The sequence below is a fragment of the Dama dama genome, chromosome 2 (genome assembly GCF_033118175.1).
Source record: "Dama dama isolate Ldn47 chromosome 2, ASM3311817v1, whole genome shotgun sequence".
In the NCBI taxonomy this organism is placed as follows: Eukaryota; Metazoa; Chordata; class Mammalia; order Artiodactyla; family Cervidae; genus Dama; species Dama dama.
In genome coordinates, this window is record NC_083682.1 from 13,236,687 (window position 1) to 13,255,432 (window position 18,746).

The 18,746-nt window shown below is 41.7% G+C and overlaps 1 protein-coding gene across 1 annotated transcript; it reads left to right on the forward strand.

Annotated features, from left to right (window-relative positions):
- Window positions 1-264: 264 nt before the first annotated feature.
- Window positions 265-588, forward strand: LOC133067924 (low molecular weight phosphotyrosine protein phosphatase-like). The gene has a single exon (XM_061158986.1). It carries the CDS (start codon window positions 265-267, stop codon window positions 586-588), a length of 324 nt encoding a protein of 107 aa, XP_061014969.1.
- Window positions 589-18,746: the final 18,158 nt, after the last annotated feature.

An 18,746-nucleotide genomic window follows, 5' to 3' on the forward strand; every position in this document is an offset into this window, starting at 1 on the left:
AGATTCGTTTCCCCTACAGGATATTACAGACTACTGAGCAGAATTCCTGTGCTATATGTTAGGTCTTTGTTCATTATCTATGAAATATAATAGTATACATATATTGGACGTTATTACTGGGCACCTCTGCGCGCACAGGAAGATGGCTGAGCAGGTAACATCCGTCGATCACCCATCGCAGAAGCGGTTTTCAGGAAACTTGTAACTGATCAAAAGATTTCAGATAATTGGGTCATTGACAGTGGGGCTGTTTCTGACTGGAACATGGGCCGGTCACCAGATCCAAGAGCTGTGAGCTGCCTAAGAAATGATGGCATTAACACAGCCCATAAAGCAAGACAGGTTACCAAAGAAGACTTTGCCACTTTTGATTATATACTATGTATGGATGAGAGCAATCTGAGAAATCTGAATAGAAAAAGTAATCAAGTTAAAAACTGCAGAGTGAAAATCGAACTACTCGGGAGCTATGAACCACAAAAACAATTTATCATTGAAGATCCCTATTATGGCAACGACGTGGACTTTGAGACCGTCTACCAGCAGTGTGTGCGGTGCTGCAGGGCCTTCCTGGAGAAGGTCCGCTGAACAGGCCATCCCGCTGTGGCCTAGGCTCGTCCCCCCAGGCCATGTGTCAACTGTCAACAGTGTCCCTTCTGAGCCAAGGCTGCAGCCCTCCCTTCAGCTTACTTGCTGTTTCTCACCTGAGAAAATAATTGTAGATGGAAATCAGTCTTTGTGTTTAGCAAAAGAGTAAAGAAAAAATCTTTGATTCAGATAGTTCATGGAGTAAGAGTTCCTTAGACTAGCTAAACCTCCCACTTTGCCCCAGTTACAAAAACAGTGGAACAGTGGAAATAGTGGAGCAGCACAGTAGAACATGATGAAGTGAATAAGACTTCCCTCCAGGAACCCGCACTACCTCTCCCTCCCGACGGGCCCCTGCCTGCACTACCTCTCGATGCCAGGGCCTGGCATCCAGTGACGCTGGTCGAGTGTCCCGCGCTCACAGTGCCCACGCGTGTATTTTCAGGACAGGAAGGAGGGATATTTGTGGGATTCACCTTTAGCACCTTCACTCCTTCTTAGTTTGTGCCTGTGTAGCTTATTTCATAAGGAAGTCAACTTATTTGTTCCCATTTGAACCCCTTTGCCTCTGGAAATGTAATTATAACCAGGAGAAGTGTCTGCTGGTTTATCTTATGGTCAGTTTGGGGACTGTGTCTGCTTCTACATGCATATAATTGCCTGAATGCCAGTTATAGATCACCTTGTGTGGGAAAAAGTATTAAGGTGGAAAAAAGTTCTTTTATGTTGGAATACTTAAATATTGGTATATTAAGTATTCTTTTGTCAGTGCCTGGTTGTAGGGGAATATACATAATTTGTGTGCACTTTGAAATAACTGATCTAAAATTCATATGAATGTATGTCAGACAAAATTGTTCTCAAATAAACTGGGGAAATTAGAAAAATTAAAAAAATTTAAAAAAAGAAATATAATAGTATACGTATATTAATCTCAAACTTTCAATTGATCCCTCTTCCACCTTGCCACTGTGGTAAAAGTAATTATTGTTTTGGCTGAGGTAAGTGTCTAGGCACTTTTTGGATCAGAGTCTGTGCTTGTGAAAGTGCAGTGGCCAGAGAAAGCAAACCTGAGAGACACTCATTTGAGATGATGCTAAATGTTGAGAAGGGCCTAGCCATGCAAAAAGCTGGTAGAAAAGCATTCTAGATGTGGGAAGTAGCCACTGCTAGGAACCAAGGTAACCAAGCTTAATAAATGGCTACCCTTCCACTGCCAACCATCCTTCCATACTTGGAACTTGGCCTGCACCTCAAACACCATGGCCTCATCCTGTACTTCAGTTGTGAGTTAGCAGCACTGAGCCATATCAACCTTCCCAAAAAGGAAGAACCTGGGGCTATCACAAGGCTGAATCACCCCTGGAGTCAGAGACATGTACACACACTGGTTATCTCCATTAGCACCAGGTGCCAGGGGTACCACCAATGCCTTGACTATCTCCATGTACTAGTTCTCAGGTGTAGAAACTCCAAGGAACTGACAGAGCAAAGAAACAAGTAATCACTCTTGTTTCATCTTGCCCTGCGTGATTCCCAAGGCCCTTTGACCACACTGCTCTCTGCCCAAAAACCTTTTCCTCTATTTCTTCTTCAAGGGTGGCTTGTGTATAACATCAGCCCCTGACTCTGAAGCCTGGTGGCTGAAACAACTCACAATCAGCTGGGACCCAGAAATGTCCAGCCTTTTCCTGTGTTCCTGTCCTTTGTCTCCAACCAGATTCATAAAGCAAAGTCCGTGAAAAACATACATGTAATCCTAACCAACTGAAGGCCTTTGATGCTCCAAGGTCTCCTCAAGCATCAGAGAGGGAACACATCCCCTTCACCATGGCTAGTCTCAAACCCCAACTTCGCTCAGCCAGCAGTTCCCTGTGGAAACATAAGACACTTCTCTAAGTTGCCAGGAGGCTGAGAAGAGAATGTTTCTCGCTGTGAATGCAGCTCCATTTTAGTCAGGCAGCCAAGGGTCTGTCTCGGGTGATCAAGGAGCAGGAGCTCTTTGGATTCTGCATTGGGAGTGAGTCAGTCACCACATTCATGACTGCCTCCTGGGGTCACAACATCTGGAGTTTCCTCACTGTGCCTTGAACACAGAAGAAACAGCCCTGAATATTGCTTTCCTGCTGCCACATGGAGGTAGGTCTGCTGATAAAATCGGAGCCAGGCTTGAAGGGCAATGGGAGAGAAACTTCCACTCTGGTGCTTGCAAACATCTGAGAGCTCCCCAGCAGTGGAGGCAATTGAGCTATCTCTCATCTTGCCCTTCCTGGAAGCCTCCTAGCCTGGGAAACAGAGTTCCTTGGTCCCAAGTCTTCACTAACTTACCTGCAGCCTTAAGCTCAGTCATCCACCCCAGGGTTCCATTTCCCATCTCTTGGATGATGGAGACTGGACTTCCTCCAGAACACTTGTTCCAGACTGAAGCTCAATGCCAATCAGTGGACAAATGGCTCAGAGGTGTGTGTTGCTGAGGATGCTGAGGCCACCTCTGGTGGACCGGGGGCTGTAACTGTCTGGTGATATTCCTGGATCCTGGGCTCAGGACTGGGGGTGGTAGACCACTTGGCACACAGCTGCTGTGACACCGAGGACCTTAGAGGCCTTGCCCACTGGAACTTACCATCCCTTGGGTTCTGAGAGATGAGATCAGGTCATTATAAGTCAGACGTTACCAATGGGGAAGCTTGTAGATTCTTCAGCAGAAACCCAAATTAGTCTGACGAATCCTCTCTCCTAAAAAAACACTGGGATCAAGATATGCAAGGACTCTTAGACAAATTTTGTAGTATTTTGAATACTGTTTCAAGTAGGTCATCTTTTGAATGAACTGCCATTTACTCTCTGTCTTGTAAGGAAACTCACCTTTAGAGTGGAATCAACAGGCCTCTGGGGGAGGCTGTTCATCTCCCCGTGACTCCATTTCAGTTAGTACAGCTCTATCCCCTCCACATCTGAAGTAAGAATTCTAGCAGGAAGGACGTGACCTCCAAGTTTTACCAGAAGACTCAGGTAGGTCTGGCCCTCTGTTAGGCGCTATTCTTTTCCAAGTGCTTTTTCCTTTCTTCCTAGGTCCTGTGCAAGCTGACCACCTCCTGGTTACTGGCTTCTGATTTCCTCCTCCCTTCACTTGCAGATATATATAGAGTCCCACTTGTGGCTTACTCCTTACACAGGCCCAATCCCTCTCCTGAGGATGGCACTAAAGAAGGGAAAACCAAGGAGGTGTCTGCCCAGTTCATTCTTTCTTAAAATGTCTGTGTTCCTTCTGCTTCCAGATCCTGTCCTGAAACAACATCTCCAGCTAGATGACTCAGCTTAGCAGAAAAATGGTGATGCAGATTGTGGGAAGGGGCAGTGGGGAGGGGCAGGGAGAGGGCCGGTAAAGTCTCACAAGTGGGAGACAGTTTTCAGATGACAAGTGATGAGTTGGAGTAAGGAGCATGTGGTCCTCCAATCACTCAATCATTGGGAACCTGCCTCAATTTGCTTTCTTCGGCTCCTCCATGTATCATTAAGACAGAAATTTCAAAATGGACCTTCTATAAACTTCTTACTACTAAACGATTTCACACATAACAAATATAAGAAAGAAGAGTGTCATGAACAATATATTTCATCATTTGACATCTATAACTACAAAACTAACCTCTTAGTCCCACAGCTTGTCATAGACTGGAGACTATCCCAGTAAAGACATTCTTGACTTGCATCAGGCCTTTCTCTTCTTGCTATGTTCACACATGTGGTGGGGGAAGGGAAGGAGGAAGAGCGAGAATAAGAAAGAAAAAGAGGGAGAGGCTAATCCCCTCATGAAGGACCACCATCAAATCCCCATGTCAACCTGCGCACCTCCCAAAGACCCTATTTCCTAAGTCCATCACATTGGGAGTCAAGGATGGACAGAATTCAATCCATAGCAGCTATGTAGATCTGTTTTTAAATCAAGACAGACCCTGATTTGCTTCTCTCTTTTACTCCGTATTCATTTTTTCTGAAGTATTTTAGGGACCAGATGAACATTTCACAAAATATGCATAATGAGTATTTGGGGTAAAATCATAGGATGTGAAAAAATTGCTCTTTTCATCCCAATGAAGTGAACATCTTATATCCAGTCCATATGCAAATTTCCCTGATTCTCACAAAGCAGTGGTCTTTTCAAAGTTTATTGAAAGAATGTACTCATTTGTTACATTTGGTTGTTCTCCTTTAAGACAAAATAACTGCTCCTCTTCCAATTTTAATGCCATTTCCTTGTTCAGAAACTGGGAGGAAGCAGGGTGGTTTGTCTTATAGAATGTCCAACAATTGAGTTTAGAGCAGGAGTCCACAATACAAGCACAGTGGGCCAGGACCAGTACCAGTCCTTGTTCTACTAGGAACAAGACCTCCACAGTAGGACATGAGCTGAAGGTCAGTGAGTGAGGATTCATCTGTATTATAGCTGATCCCCATCACTCTCACATCACCCCCAGAAGGGACAGTCTAGCTTGTTTTCCTGGAACTGTTTTTAGTTACATAACATATGCTTAATAGAAACAAAAATAGCATACATATTTATGATTATTTCCTTTCTCAGTGTTCAGAATGCTGAGTTGGTGCCCTAGCAGTTTATCACAGTGACAAATTAGATGTTGCCTTTTTACATTTGGACACATTCAACCAGCTTAAAATTAATATTAGAACACTCTGATCATGGGATCCAGCCCCATCCTTCAAGTTAAATAGAAGGAGAAAAGGTGGATGCAGTGACAGTTTTCTTCATCTTATCCTATAAAACCACTGTGGATGGTGACTGCAGCCATGAAATCAGAAGAAGTTTGCTTCTGGCAGGAAAGCTATGACAAACATAAACAGCTGATTGAGAAGCAGGAACATCATTCTGCCCAATAAACTTGTAGATGGTTGGCCTTTTCATTTCAATTCCTAAAACTTCTTTCCAGTCTCCACTGGTCTTTGAAGTTCCTCAGGTTCCTGTCATTCAAGATTCCCAAGATTATTTTGTGCATTTCTTGACCAGTCCTGAAATCAGCCATCACTCGAAGATCATCTGATGGGAAATGGCTTTAGAAGCTACGGGTCAGATCTCAGAACACTCACTGTTATCAAGTTGTCTTGCCTCTAGATTTACAGTGTTCACAGGAGGAAGTATATATTTTCCACAGAAAATAAAATAAAACGGAATATATTCAGTTGGTACAAACTTATGCTTTCAGTTCAAGATTTAAGACAGCAGGGTTTTAATTAAACTTCTCTATGTTATGTATGAACCTCTTTTTCTAGCCACTGAAAGGCTTAAATCAGAACATTCGTTTCAATTATTGTCTTGATATTAGCGATTAACACACATATGAATCTGTCACAATAACAGAAACAATATCAGGAAGAATAAGTTGTTGAATTATTGTGAGCCACAGCTGTGATGGAGGTGCAGAAGTGTGGCAGATGCAAGGGCAGTACAGAAGCGCATTGGAGAGGAACTAGCCCACATCCAAGCTCAGGGGCGGCAGCAGAGAAGAGCTACCCTACTCCCAAGGTAAGGAGCAGTGGCTGCATTTTGCTGGAGCAGACGTGAGGACGGACCCCACGTCCAAGGTAAGAGAAACCCAAATAAAATGGTAGGCACTGAGAGAGGCCATCAGAGGGCTGACAGACTGAAACCACAATCACAGACAACTAGCCAATCTGTCACATGGACCACAGCCTTGTCTAACTCAATGAAACTAAGCCATGTTGGGTGGGGTGACCCAAGACAGGCGGGTCATGGTGGAGAGGTCTGACAGAATGTGGTCCGCTGGAGAAGGGAATGGCAAACCTCTTCAGTATTCTTGCCTTGAGAACCCCAAGAGCAGTATGATAAGGGAAAAAGAAAAGACAGTGAAAGGTGAACTCCCCATGTTGGTAGGTTCCCAGTATGCTACTGGAGATCAGTGGAGACATAACTCCAGAAAGAATGAAGGGATGGAGCCAAAGCAAAGACAACACCCATTTGTGGATGGGACTGGTGATAGAAGGAAGATTTGATGCTGTAGAGAGCAATATTGCATAGGAACCTGGATTGTTAGGTCCATGAATAAAGGCAAATTGGAACTGTTCAAACAGGAGATGACAAGAGTGAACATCAACATTCTAGGAATCAGTGAACTAAGATGGACTGGAATGGGTGAATTTCACTCAGGTTACCACTATATCTACTACTTCAGTCAGGAATCTCTTAGAAGAAATGGAGTAGCCATCATAGTCAACAAAAAGCGTCCAAGATGCAGTACTTGGATGCAATCTCAACAATGATAAAATGATCTCTGTTTGTTTCCAAGGCAAACCACTCAATGTCACAGTAATCCAAGTCTATGCTCCAACCAGTAATGCTGAAGATGCTAAAGTTGAACACTTTTATGAAGACCTACAAGACCTTCTAGTACTAACACCCCAAAAAGATGTCCTTTTCCTTATAGGGGACTGGAATGCAAAAGTAGGACATCAAGAAACACCTGGAGTAACACACAAATTTGGCCTTGGATTACAGAATGAAGCAGGCAAAGGCTAATAGAGTTCTGCCAAGAGAATGCACTGGTCATAGCAAACACCCTCTTCCAGAAACACAAGAGAAGACTCTACACCTGGACATCACCAGATGGTCAACACCGAAATCAGATTGATTATATTCTTTGCAGCCAAAGATGGAGAAGCTCTATAGAGTCAGCAAAGACAAGACCAGGAGCTGACTGTGGCTCAGCTCATGAACTCCTTATTGCCAAATTCAGACTAAAATTGAACAAAGTGGTAAAAACCAATAGACCATTCAGGTATGACCCAAATCCAATCCCTTATGACTAAACAGTGGAAGTGAGGGATAGATTTAAGGGACTAGATATAATAGACAGACTGCCTGATGAACTATGGACAGAAGTTCTTGACATTATACATGAGACAGGAATCAAGATCATCCCCAAGAAAAAGAAATGCAAAAAAGAAAAATGGCTGTCTGAGGAGGCCTTACAGATAGCTATGAAAATAAGGGAAGCAATAAGCAAAACAGAAAAGGAAAGATATACCCATTTGAATGCAGAGTAAGAAAGAATAGCAAGGAGAGATAAGAAAGCCTTCCTTAGCGATCAATGCAAAGAAATAGAGGAAAGAAATAGAATGGGAAAGACTAGAGATCTCTTCAAGGAAACTAGAGATACCAAGGGAATATTTCATGCAAAAATGAGCTCAATAAAGGACAGAAGTGATATGGCCCTAACAGAAGCAGAAGATATTAAGAAGAGGTGGCAAGAATACACAGAAGAACTGTACAAAAAGATCTTTGCAACCCAGGTAATCATGATGGTGTGATCACTCACCTAGAACAAGACATCCTGAAGTGTGAAGTCAAATGGGCCTTAGGAAGCATCACTATGAACAAAGCTAGTGGAGGTGATGGAACTCCAGTTGAGCTATTTCAAATCCTGAAGGATTATGCTGTTATAGTGCTGCACTCAATATGACAGCAATTTTAGAAAACTCAGCAGTGGCCACAGGACTGGAAAAGATAGTTTTCATTTCAATCACAAAGAAAGGCAATCTCACAGAATGCTCAAACTACCACACAATTGCACTCATATCACACACTAGTAAAGTAATGCTCAAAAAGCCAGTCTTCAGCAATACATGAACCGTGAACTTCCAGATGTTCAAGCTGGTTTTAGAAAAGGCAAACGAACCAGAGATCATATCACCAACATCCAATGGATCATCAAAAAAGCAAAAGAATTCCAAAAAAACACATACTTCTGCTTTACTGACTATGCCAAAGCCTTGGCTGTGTGGATCACAATATAATGTGGAAAAATTCTGAAAGAGATGGGAATACCAGACCACCTGATTTGCCTCTTGAGAAACCTGTGTGCAGGTCAGGAAGCAACAGTTAGAACTGGACATGGTACAACAGACTGGTTCCAAATAAGAAAGGAGTACATCAAGGCTGTATATTGTCACCCTGCTTATTTAACTTATATGCAGAGTACATCATGAAAATGCTGGGCTGGATGAAGCATAGGCTGGATTCAAGATTGCCAAGAGAAATATCAATAACCTCAGATGTGCAGAGGACACAACCCTTATGGAAGAAAGTGAAGAAGAGCTAAAGAACCTCTTGATGAAGGTGAAAGAGGAGGGTGAAAACGTTGTCTTAAAGCTCAAAATTTAGAAAACTAAGATTATGGCATCTGGTCCCATCACTTCATGGCAAATAGATGGGGAAACAGTGGAGACAGTGGTTGACTTTATTTTTATGGGCTCCAATATGACTGCAGATGGTGATTTAGCCATGAAATTAAAATACACTTACACCTTGGAAGGAAAGTTGTGCACAACCTAGTCAGCATATTGAAAAGCAGAGAAATTTCAATTACATATTGAAAAGCAGCATATTGAAAAGCAGATGGACCAAAGGTCCATCTAGGCAAGCCTATGGTTTTTCCAGTGGTCATGTATGGATGTAGAGTTGGACTATAAAGAAAGCTGAGACCCGAAGAATTGATGCTTTTGAACTGTGGTATTTGAGAAGACTCTTGAGCGTCTCTTGGACTGCAAGGGGATCCAACGAGTCCATCCTAAAGGAAATCAGTCCTGAATGTTCACTGGAAGGACTGATGCTGAAGCTGAAACTCCAAAACTTTGGCCACCTCATGCAACGAGCTGACTCATTTGAAAAGACCCTGATGTTGGGAAAGATTGAGGGCAGGAGGAGAAGCTGATGATAGAGGATGAGATGGTTGGATGGCATCACTGACTCAATGGATGTGAGTGTGTGGACTCCACTAGTTGGTGATGGACAGGGAGTCCTGGGGAGCTGGGGTTCATGGGCTCACAAAGATTTGGACACGACTGAGGGACTGAACTGAACTGAAGTTCTTGAATACAGTTTCAGATTTCTTTCCTCTTTTTTCTTTTGGTTTTCTTTGTCTTTGTTTTTGATGGGCAGTATATTTGTTTTTCCTTAGAAGACATTCCACTCTAAATGTAGTCAGAAGCCTGAATTTTAAAGCCACTTAAGTAACGTGTTTTTATAGGCATCTAGTCACCAACTTGTTGCAATTAGATTTATTAGTGTTTGTTCTCAATTTGTTCAGTTCAGTTCAGTCCTTCAGTCGTGTCCGTCTGTTTGCAACGCCATGGACTGCAGCATGCCAGGCTTTCCTATCCATCACCAACTCCCGGAGCTTGCTCAAACTCATGTCCATCGAGTTGGTGATGCCATCCAACCATCTCATTCTCTTTCTTCCCCTTCTCCTCCTGCCTTCAATCTTTCCTTACATCAGGGTCTTTTCCAATGAGTCAGTGCTTCCCAACAGGTGGGCAAAATATTGGAGGTTCAACTTCAGCATCAGTCCTTCCAGTGAACATGCTGGACTGATTTCCTTTAGGATAGACTGCTTTGATCTCCTTGCAGTCCAAGGGAATCTCAAGAGTCTTCTCCAGGGGGGAGGAGCTAAGATGGCACAAGAATAGGACGGGGAGACCACTTTCTCCCCCACAAATTCATCGAAAGATCATTTGAATGCTGAGCATACTCCACAAAACAACTTCTGATCACTAGCAGAGGACATCAGACAGCCAGAAAAGCAGCCCGTTGTCTTTGAAAGGAGGTAGGACAAAATATAAAATATAAAAAGAGAAACAATAGAGTAGGGAATGGAGAGCCCTCCTGGGAAGGGAGACTTAATAAAGGAAGTTTCCAAACACCAGGAAACCCTCTCACTGGTGGGTCTGGAGTAAGTTTTTGAATCTCGGGAAGCAACCTAACTGGGAAGAAAAATAAATAAAACCCACTGATTGCATGCCTAAAAACAACACCCAGCAGAAAATTACCCCAGACGCTCACATCTGCCACCAGCATGTGGGTGCTGAATGGAGAGTAGCGGGTGGCGGCATTGCTTAGGGTAAGGACCAGGCCTGAAAGCCCTGAGGGCAACCTGAGGGAGCTAACAAGAGATAACAACTTAATCTGTGGGATAGCAAGAGAGAGAGAATTAACCTGGGAAAAGCCCTAAACTTGGGCACTACTCACCCGATCCCACAACAAAAGACTGAGCGAATACCAGAGAAGAGCTAGCCGACTGCAGGCCGGCCCATACCCCACCAGAGGCAGGAGGCAGGAGGGAGGGGAAAGGGGCAAACTTGGCCCCAGAGACAGCATCCCCTACCAAATCGCAAACAGATTCCAGTCTCTAACCAAAGACTTCCTGAGATTCTGGATGGTTGACATCTGCTGGGAGGGTCGCAGTCAGAAATCAGCTCCCAGAAGAGACAAAAGGCGCACCTTACCAGCATGCCCAAAAAGTGAGGCTGGGACCGCAGAGGGAATAAGGCACGCTGCACCCAGGTAGAGTGAGCTCGTCAAGCTCCTGGTCGTCTGAGCTGCTCCAACAGGGAAGGCGCAAAACGCAGGCACAATGGAGTCTGGGACTTTGTGGATTACCCAAGAACCTGAACCTGAGTGGCTTAGGCATGAGAATTGCACGCAACTCAGGGCCCGCTCCCTGAAGAGCAGACTGGAACCTGGGCAGTGTAGACGGGGAAAGCACACACGCTGTGAGCAGGGGCAAACCCAGTGTGGCTGGAACACTGTGAGTACTCCCCACACACGCCAGTGATACTTGTCTGCAGTGCCCCTCCCTCCCCACAGCACAACTGAACAAGCGAACCTAAACAAGAGACCACCTCCGCCCACTTGTGTCAGGGTGGAAATTAGACACTGAAGAGACCTGCAAACAGAAGCCAAATGAACAAAGGGAACTGCCTCAGAAGTGACAGGTGCAATGGATTAAACTCCCTGTAGTCAACACTGACTACACTGGAAGGGGCCTATAGATATTCAGAAGTGGAAGCTGGAACAAGGAGCTATCTGAAACTGACCTTAACACACACTGCTGTAACAACTCCAGAGAAATTCCTAGATATACTTTAAATATTATAATTACTTTTAATTAAAAAATTTTGTATTCTTTCTTTTTTTTAAAGTCCTCTATTGCTCCTCAATTTTCCTTTTTATAACCCACTATAACCTGGCCAAAAAAAATTAATTAATTAATTAAAAGGACACTATTTTTAAAGCAAACTTCATATATTTATTAAATTTTTTGTTTTTATTTTTTAATACTGTATTTTAATAGTCTAACCTCTACACTAGAATTTTAATCTTTATTTTTCAGTATTTGTTATCAATTTTAGACATTTAAAAACCCAACCTTCAATAACCATTTATACTCAGGAATGAGATTACTGGTTTGATCACTCTCTCCCCATTTTAACTCTCCTTTTTCTCCCCCAGATCACCTCTATTTCTTCCCTCCCCGCTTCTCTTCTCAATCTAACTCTGTGAATCTCTGTGGGTGTTCTGGGCTGTGAAGAACACTTAGGGAACAGAGTACTGCCTAGATCTGTCTCTCTTCTCTTGAATCCCCCCTTTTCTCCTCCTGCTCACTTCTATCTCCTTCCTCCCTCTCCTTTTCTTCATGTAACTCTGTTGAACATCTCTGAGTGACCCTCACTGTGGAGAACCCTTTCACCGTTAACCTAGAAGTTCTTTATCAGTGCTGTATGGATGAAGAAGTCTTGAGGCTACTGGAAGAATAAGACTGAAATCCAGAGGCAAGAGGCTTAAGCCCAAAACCTAGAACACCAGAGAACTCCTGACTACAGGGAACATTAATTAATAAGAGATCATCCAAAAGCCTCCATACCTACACTGAAACCACCACCACCCAAGCGCCAATAAGTTCCAGAGCAAGACATACCACTCAAATTCTCCAGCAATGCAGGAACATCGCCCTGAGCATCAATATACAAGGTGCCCAAAGTCACAGCAAACCCATAGACCCATCTCAAAACTCACCACTCAACACTCCATTGCACTCCAGAGAGAAGAAACCCAGGTCCACTCACCAGAACACCAACACAAGCTTTCCTAACTGGCAAACCTCGACAAGCCAAACATCAAGCCCCACCCACTGGGAGAAACCTCCACAATAAAAAGGAATCACAGACTACCAGAATACAGAAAAGCAACCCAAACACAGCTTTCTAAATAAGATGAAAAGGCAGAGAACTACCCAGCAGGTAAAGGAACATGAAAAATGCCCACCAAGCCAAACAAAACAGGAGGAGAAGGGGAACCTACCTGGAAAAGCATTTAGAATAATGATAATAAAAATGATCCAAAATCTTGAAAACAAAATAGAGTTACAGATAAATAGCATGGAGACAAGGATTGAGAAGACTCAAGAAATGTTTAACAAGGACCTAGAAAAAATAAAAAAAAAAAGAGTCAATTAAAAATGAATAATGCAATGCTGCTGCTGCTTCTATGTCACATCAATCGTGTCCAACCCTGTGCGACCCCATAGATTTCAGCCCACCACACTCCCCCGTCCCTGGGATTCTCAAGGCAAGAACACTGGAGTGGGTTGCTATTTTCTTATCCAATGTGTGAAAGTGAAAAGTAAAAGTGAAGTCGTTCACTCGTGTCCAACTCGTAGCGACTCCAGGGACTGCACCCTACCAGGCTCCTCCATCCATGGGATTTTCCAGGCAAGAGTACTGGAGTGGGGTGCCATTGGCTTCTCCTGAATAATGCAATGAATGAGATCAAAAACACTCTGGAGGGAACCAACAGTAGAATAAAGGAGGTGGAAGACAGGATAAGTGAGGTAGAAGATAAAATGGTGGAAATAAATGAAGCAGAGAGGGAAAAAGAATTAAAAAAAAATAATAAGGGCATCCTCATGGACATCTGGGGCAATGAGAAATGCCCCAACATTCGAATTATAGAAGTCCCAGAAGAAGAAGACAAAAAGAAAGGCTATGAGAAAATACTCAAGGGGATAATAGGTGAAAACTTCCCCAAAATGGGGAAGGAAATAGTGACACAAGTCCAAGAAACCCAGAGAGTCCCAAACAGGATAAACCCAAGGAAACAAAAACTTTAAAAGACACAATGGACCAGGTAGACCTAATTGATATCTATAGGACATTTCACCCCAAAACAATCAATTTCACCTTTTTCTCAAGTGCACACAGAACCTTCTCCAGGATAGATCACATCCTAGGTCATAAATCTAGCCTTGGTAAATTCAAAACAATTGAAATCATTCTAGTCATCTTTTCTGACCAGAATGCAGTAAGATGAGATCTCAATTACAGGAAAAAAAATTTAAAATAGACACCATAAGGAGGCTAAATAACATGCTTCTGAATAACCAACAAATCATAGAAGAAATCAAAATATGCATAGAAATGAATGAAAATGAAAACACAACAACCCAAAACCTATGGGACACTGTAAAAGCAGTGCTAAGGGGAAGGTTCAAAGCAATACAAGCTTACCTCAAGAAACAAGAAAAAAGTCAAATAAATAAACTAACTCTACACCTAAAGCAACTAGAGAAGGAAGAAATGAAGAACCCCAGGGTTAGTAGAAGGAAAGAAATCTTAAAAATTAGGGCAGAAATAAATGCAAAATAAACAAAAGAAACTATAGCAAAAATCAACAAAGCTAACAGCTGGTTTTTTGAAAAGGTAAATAAAATGGACAAACCGTTAGCCAGACTCATCAAGAAACAAAGTGAGAAGAACAAAATTAACAAAACTAGAAATGAAAATGGAGAAATCAAAACAGACAACACTGAAATACAAAGGATCATAAGAGACTACTACCAGCAGCTATATGCCAATAAAACGAACAACTTGGAAGAAATGGACAAATTCTTAGAAAAGTATAACTCTCTAAAAAGGAACCAGGAAGAAATAGATCTTAACAGACCCTTCATAAGCACAGAAATCAAAACTGTAATCAGAAATCTTCCAGCAAACAGAACCCTAGAACCAGAGAGCTTCACAGCTGAATTCTACCAAAAATTTAGAGAGGAGCTAACACATATCTTACGCAAACTCTTCCAGAAAATTGCAGAAGGCAAACTTCCAAACTCATTCTATGAGGCCGCCATCACCCTAATACCAAAACCAGACAAAGATGTCATAAAAAAAGAAAACTACAGGCCAATATCACTGATGATCACAGATGCAAAACTTCTTAACAAAATTCTAGCAAACAGAATCCAACAACATATTAAAAAGATCATACATCATGACCAAGTGGGCTTTATCCCAGGGATGCAAGGATTCATTAATATCCATGAATCAATCAATGTAATACACCACATTAACAGTCTGAAAGATAAAAATAATGTGATTATCTCAATAGATGCAGAAAAAGCCTTTGACAAAATTCAACATCCATTTTTGATAAAAACTGTCCAGAAAGCAGGAAAAGAAGGAACATACCTCAACATAATAAAAGCTATATATGACAAACCCACAGGAAACATTATCCTCAATGGTGAAAAATTGAAAGCATTTCCCTTAAAGTCAGAAACAAGACAAGGGTGCCCACTCTCACCAGTAATATTTAACATAGTTTTGGAACTGTTGGCCACAGCAATCAGAGCAGAAAAAGAAGTAAAAGGAATCCAGATAGGAAAAGAAGAAGTAAAACTCTCACTGCAGACAATAGGACCCTCTACATAGAAAACCCTAAAGACTCTACCAGAAAATTACTAGAGCTAATCAATGAATATAGTAATGTTGCAGGATATAAAATTAACACACAGAAATCCCTTGCATACCTATACACTAACAATGAGAAAACAGAAAGGGAAATTAAGGAAGCAATACCATTCACCATTGCAACAAAAAGAATAAAATATTTAGGAGTATATCTACCTAAAGAAATGAAAGACCTATATATAGAAAACTATAAAACACTGATGAAAGAAATCAAAGAGGACACAAATAGATGGAGAAATGTACCTTGTTCATGGATTGGAAGAATCAATATTGTCAAAGTGACTATACTACCCAAAGCAATCTATAGATTCAATGCAATACCTATCAAGCTACCAACGGTATTTTTCACAGAACTAGAACAAATGATTTCATAATTTGTATGGAAATAGAAAAAACCTCGAATAGTCAAAGCAATCCTGAGAAAGAAGAATGGAACTGGAGGAATCAACCTGCCTGACTTCAGGCTCTACTACAAAGCCACAGTCATCAAGACAGTATGGTACTGGCACAAAGACAGAAATATAGATCAATGGAACAAAATAGAAAGCCCAGAGGTAAATCCACGTACCTATGGACACCTTATCTACGACAAAGGAGGCAAGGATATACAATGGAGAAAAGACTACCTCTTTAACAAGTGATACTGGGAAAAGTGGTCAACCACCTGTAAAGAATGAAACTAGAACACCTTCTAACACCATACACAAAACTAAACACAAAATGGATTAAAGATGTAAATATAAGACCAGAAACTATAAAACTCCTAGAGGAGAACATAGGCAAAACACTATCTGGCATAAATCACAGCAGGATCCTCTATGACCCAGCTCCAAGAATATTGGAAATAAAAGCAAAACTAAACAAATGGGACCTAATGAAACTTAAAAGCTTTGGCACAACAAAGGAAATTATATGCAAGGTGAAAAGACAGCCTTCAGAATGGGAGAAAATAATAGCAAACGAAGAAACAGACAAAGGATTAATCCCAAAAATATATGAGCCATGCCTGCAGCACAATTCCAGAAAAATAAATGACCCAATCAAAAAATGGGCCAAAGAACTAAACAGACATTTCTCCAAAGAAGACATACAGATGGCTAACAAACACATGAAAAGATGTTCAACATCACTCATTACCAGAGAAATGCAAATCAAAACCACAATGAGGTACCATTACATACCAGTCAGGATGGCTGCTATCCAAAAGTCTACAAGCAATAAATGCTGGAGAGGGTGTGGAGAAAAGGGAACCTTCTTGCACTGTTGCATGGGAGTGCAAACTAGTACAGCCACTATGGAAAACAGTGTGGAGATTTCTTAAAAATCTGGAAATAGAACTGCCATATGACCCAACAATACCAAATCTGGGCATACTCAGGAAACCAGATCTGAAAGAGACACATGTACCCCAATGTTCATTGCAGCACTGTTTATAATAGCCAGGACATGGAAGCAACCTAGATGCCCATCAGCAGATGAATGGATAAGGAAGCTGTGGTAATTACACGCCAGTCAGGATGGCTGCTATCCAAAAGTCTACAAGCAATAAATGCTGGAGAGGGTGTGGAGAAAAGGGAACCCTCTTACACTGTTGGTGGGAATGCAAACTAGTACAGCCGCTATGGAAAACAGTGTGGAGATTTCTTTAAAAACTGGAAATAGAACTGCCATATGACCCAGCAATCCCACTTCTGGGCATACACACTGAGGAAACCAGATCTGAAAGAGACACGTGCACCCCAATGTTCATCGCAGCACTGTTTATAATAGCCAGGACATGGAAGCAACCTAGATGCCCATCAGCAGATGAATGGATAAGGAAGCTGTGGTACATATACACCATGGAATATTACTCAGCCATTAAAAAGAACTCATTTGAACCAGTCCTAATGAGATGGATGAAGCTGGAGCCCATTATACAGAGTGAAGTAAGCCAGAAAGATAAAGAACATTACAGCATACTAACACATATATATGGAATTTAGAAAGGTGATAACGATAACGCTATATGCAAAACAGAAAAAGAGACACAGAAATACAGAACAGACTTTTGAACTTTGTGGGAGAATGTGAGGGTGGGATATTTCAAAAGAACAGCATGTATACTATCTATGGTGAAACAGATCACCAGCCCAGGTGGGATGCATGAGACAAGTGCTCCGGCCTGGTGCACTGGGAAGACCCAGAGGAATCGGGTGGAGAGGGAGGTGGGAAGGGGGATCGGGATTGGGAATATATGTAAATCCATGGCTGAGTCATATCAATGTATGACAAAACCCACTGGAAAAAAATAATAATAATAATAATAAATAAATTTAAAAAAAAAAAAAGGAAGCTGTGGTACATATACACAATGGAATATTACTCAGCCATTAAAAAGAATTCATTTGAATCAGTTCTAATGAGATGGATGAAACTGGAGCCCATTATACAGAGTGAAATAAGCCAGAAAGATAAACACCAATACAATATACTAACACATATATATGGAATTTAGAAACATGATAATGATAACCCTATATGCAAAATAGAAAAAGAGAAGCAGATGTACAGAACGGACTTTTGGACTCTGTGGGAGAAGGCGAGGGTGTGATGTTTTGAGAGAACAGTATTGAAACATGTATATTATCAAGGGTGAAACAGATCACCAGCCCAGGTGGGATGCATGAGGCAAGTGCTCGGGGCTGGTGCACTGGGAAGACCCAGAGCGAATGGGTTGGGAGAGAGGTGAGAGGGGGGATCAGGATGTGAAATACATGTAAATCTATGGCAGATTCATGTAAATGTATGGCAAAAACCACTACAATATTGTAAAGTAATTAGCCTCCAACTGATAAATATAAATGAAAATAAAAAGTCTTCTCCAAGACCATAGTTCAAAGGGCATACACATGTGTCATTTGTCAGTGACGTCCTATTCCTCCTGTTGGAATTTGACCAGGAAACCTGAATTTAAACAATATGCAAAAATGAGGATTAAGACCCAGTGACCCACCTACATACACCTGGAGACAGGAGAGGTTCCTGTTGTATTCAAGGGACAGGCCTGGATAGATCTCATGCAGGAATAGGCCCTGGGAGTCCTGGATGAGTCATTAAACACGATTGTCTTTACTTTGGCTACCACAGCTGATTTGTCTTCTTTGATTGGGAAGACCTTTCAAAATTATTTTTTTGTATGTTTGCTTTGGCAGACAAAATGTTTCATGGTATAGACCCTATGGGAGAAATTATATCAGAAATGTATCAATGTATCTTCAGCAGCTAAATTTGTTGGTTTCTATTTCCCCAGTGATCGTTCTTTATAAATAGAAAGGGAACAAACATGTTCAGTATGCATTCAGTCTCTTTGTAAATCAACCAACTTGAACTAAATTCCTCTCTGTCCCCACTGCACTCCCAAGTCTAGGCTAGAAATAAAACCCTACAGAAACTAAAGGTTGATTCCAGCACATCGTTGTGGAGATTTTGTTCCCACTGTTTTTTGGGGGAAAAAAATTAGTTGCTAATATTAAAATCAGTAGATTGTCCGTAAATATCCAAAC

Coding starts and splice junctions, on each gene's coding strand:
- LOC133067924 (XM_061158986.1), top strand. CDS start 265: ATGGGCCGGTCACCAGATCCAAGAGCTGTGAGCTGCCTAAGAAATGAT.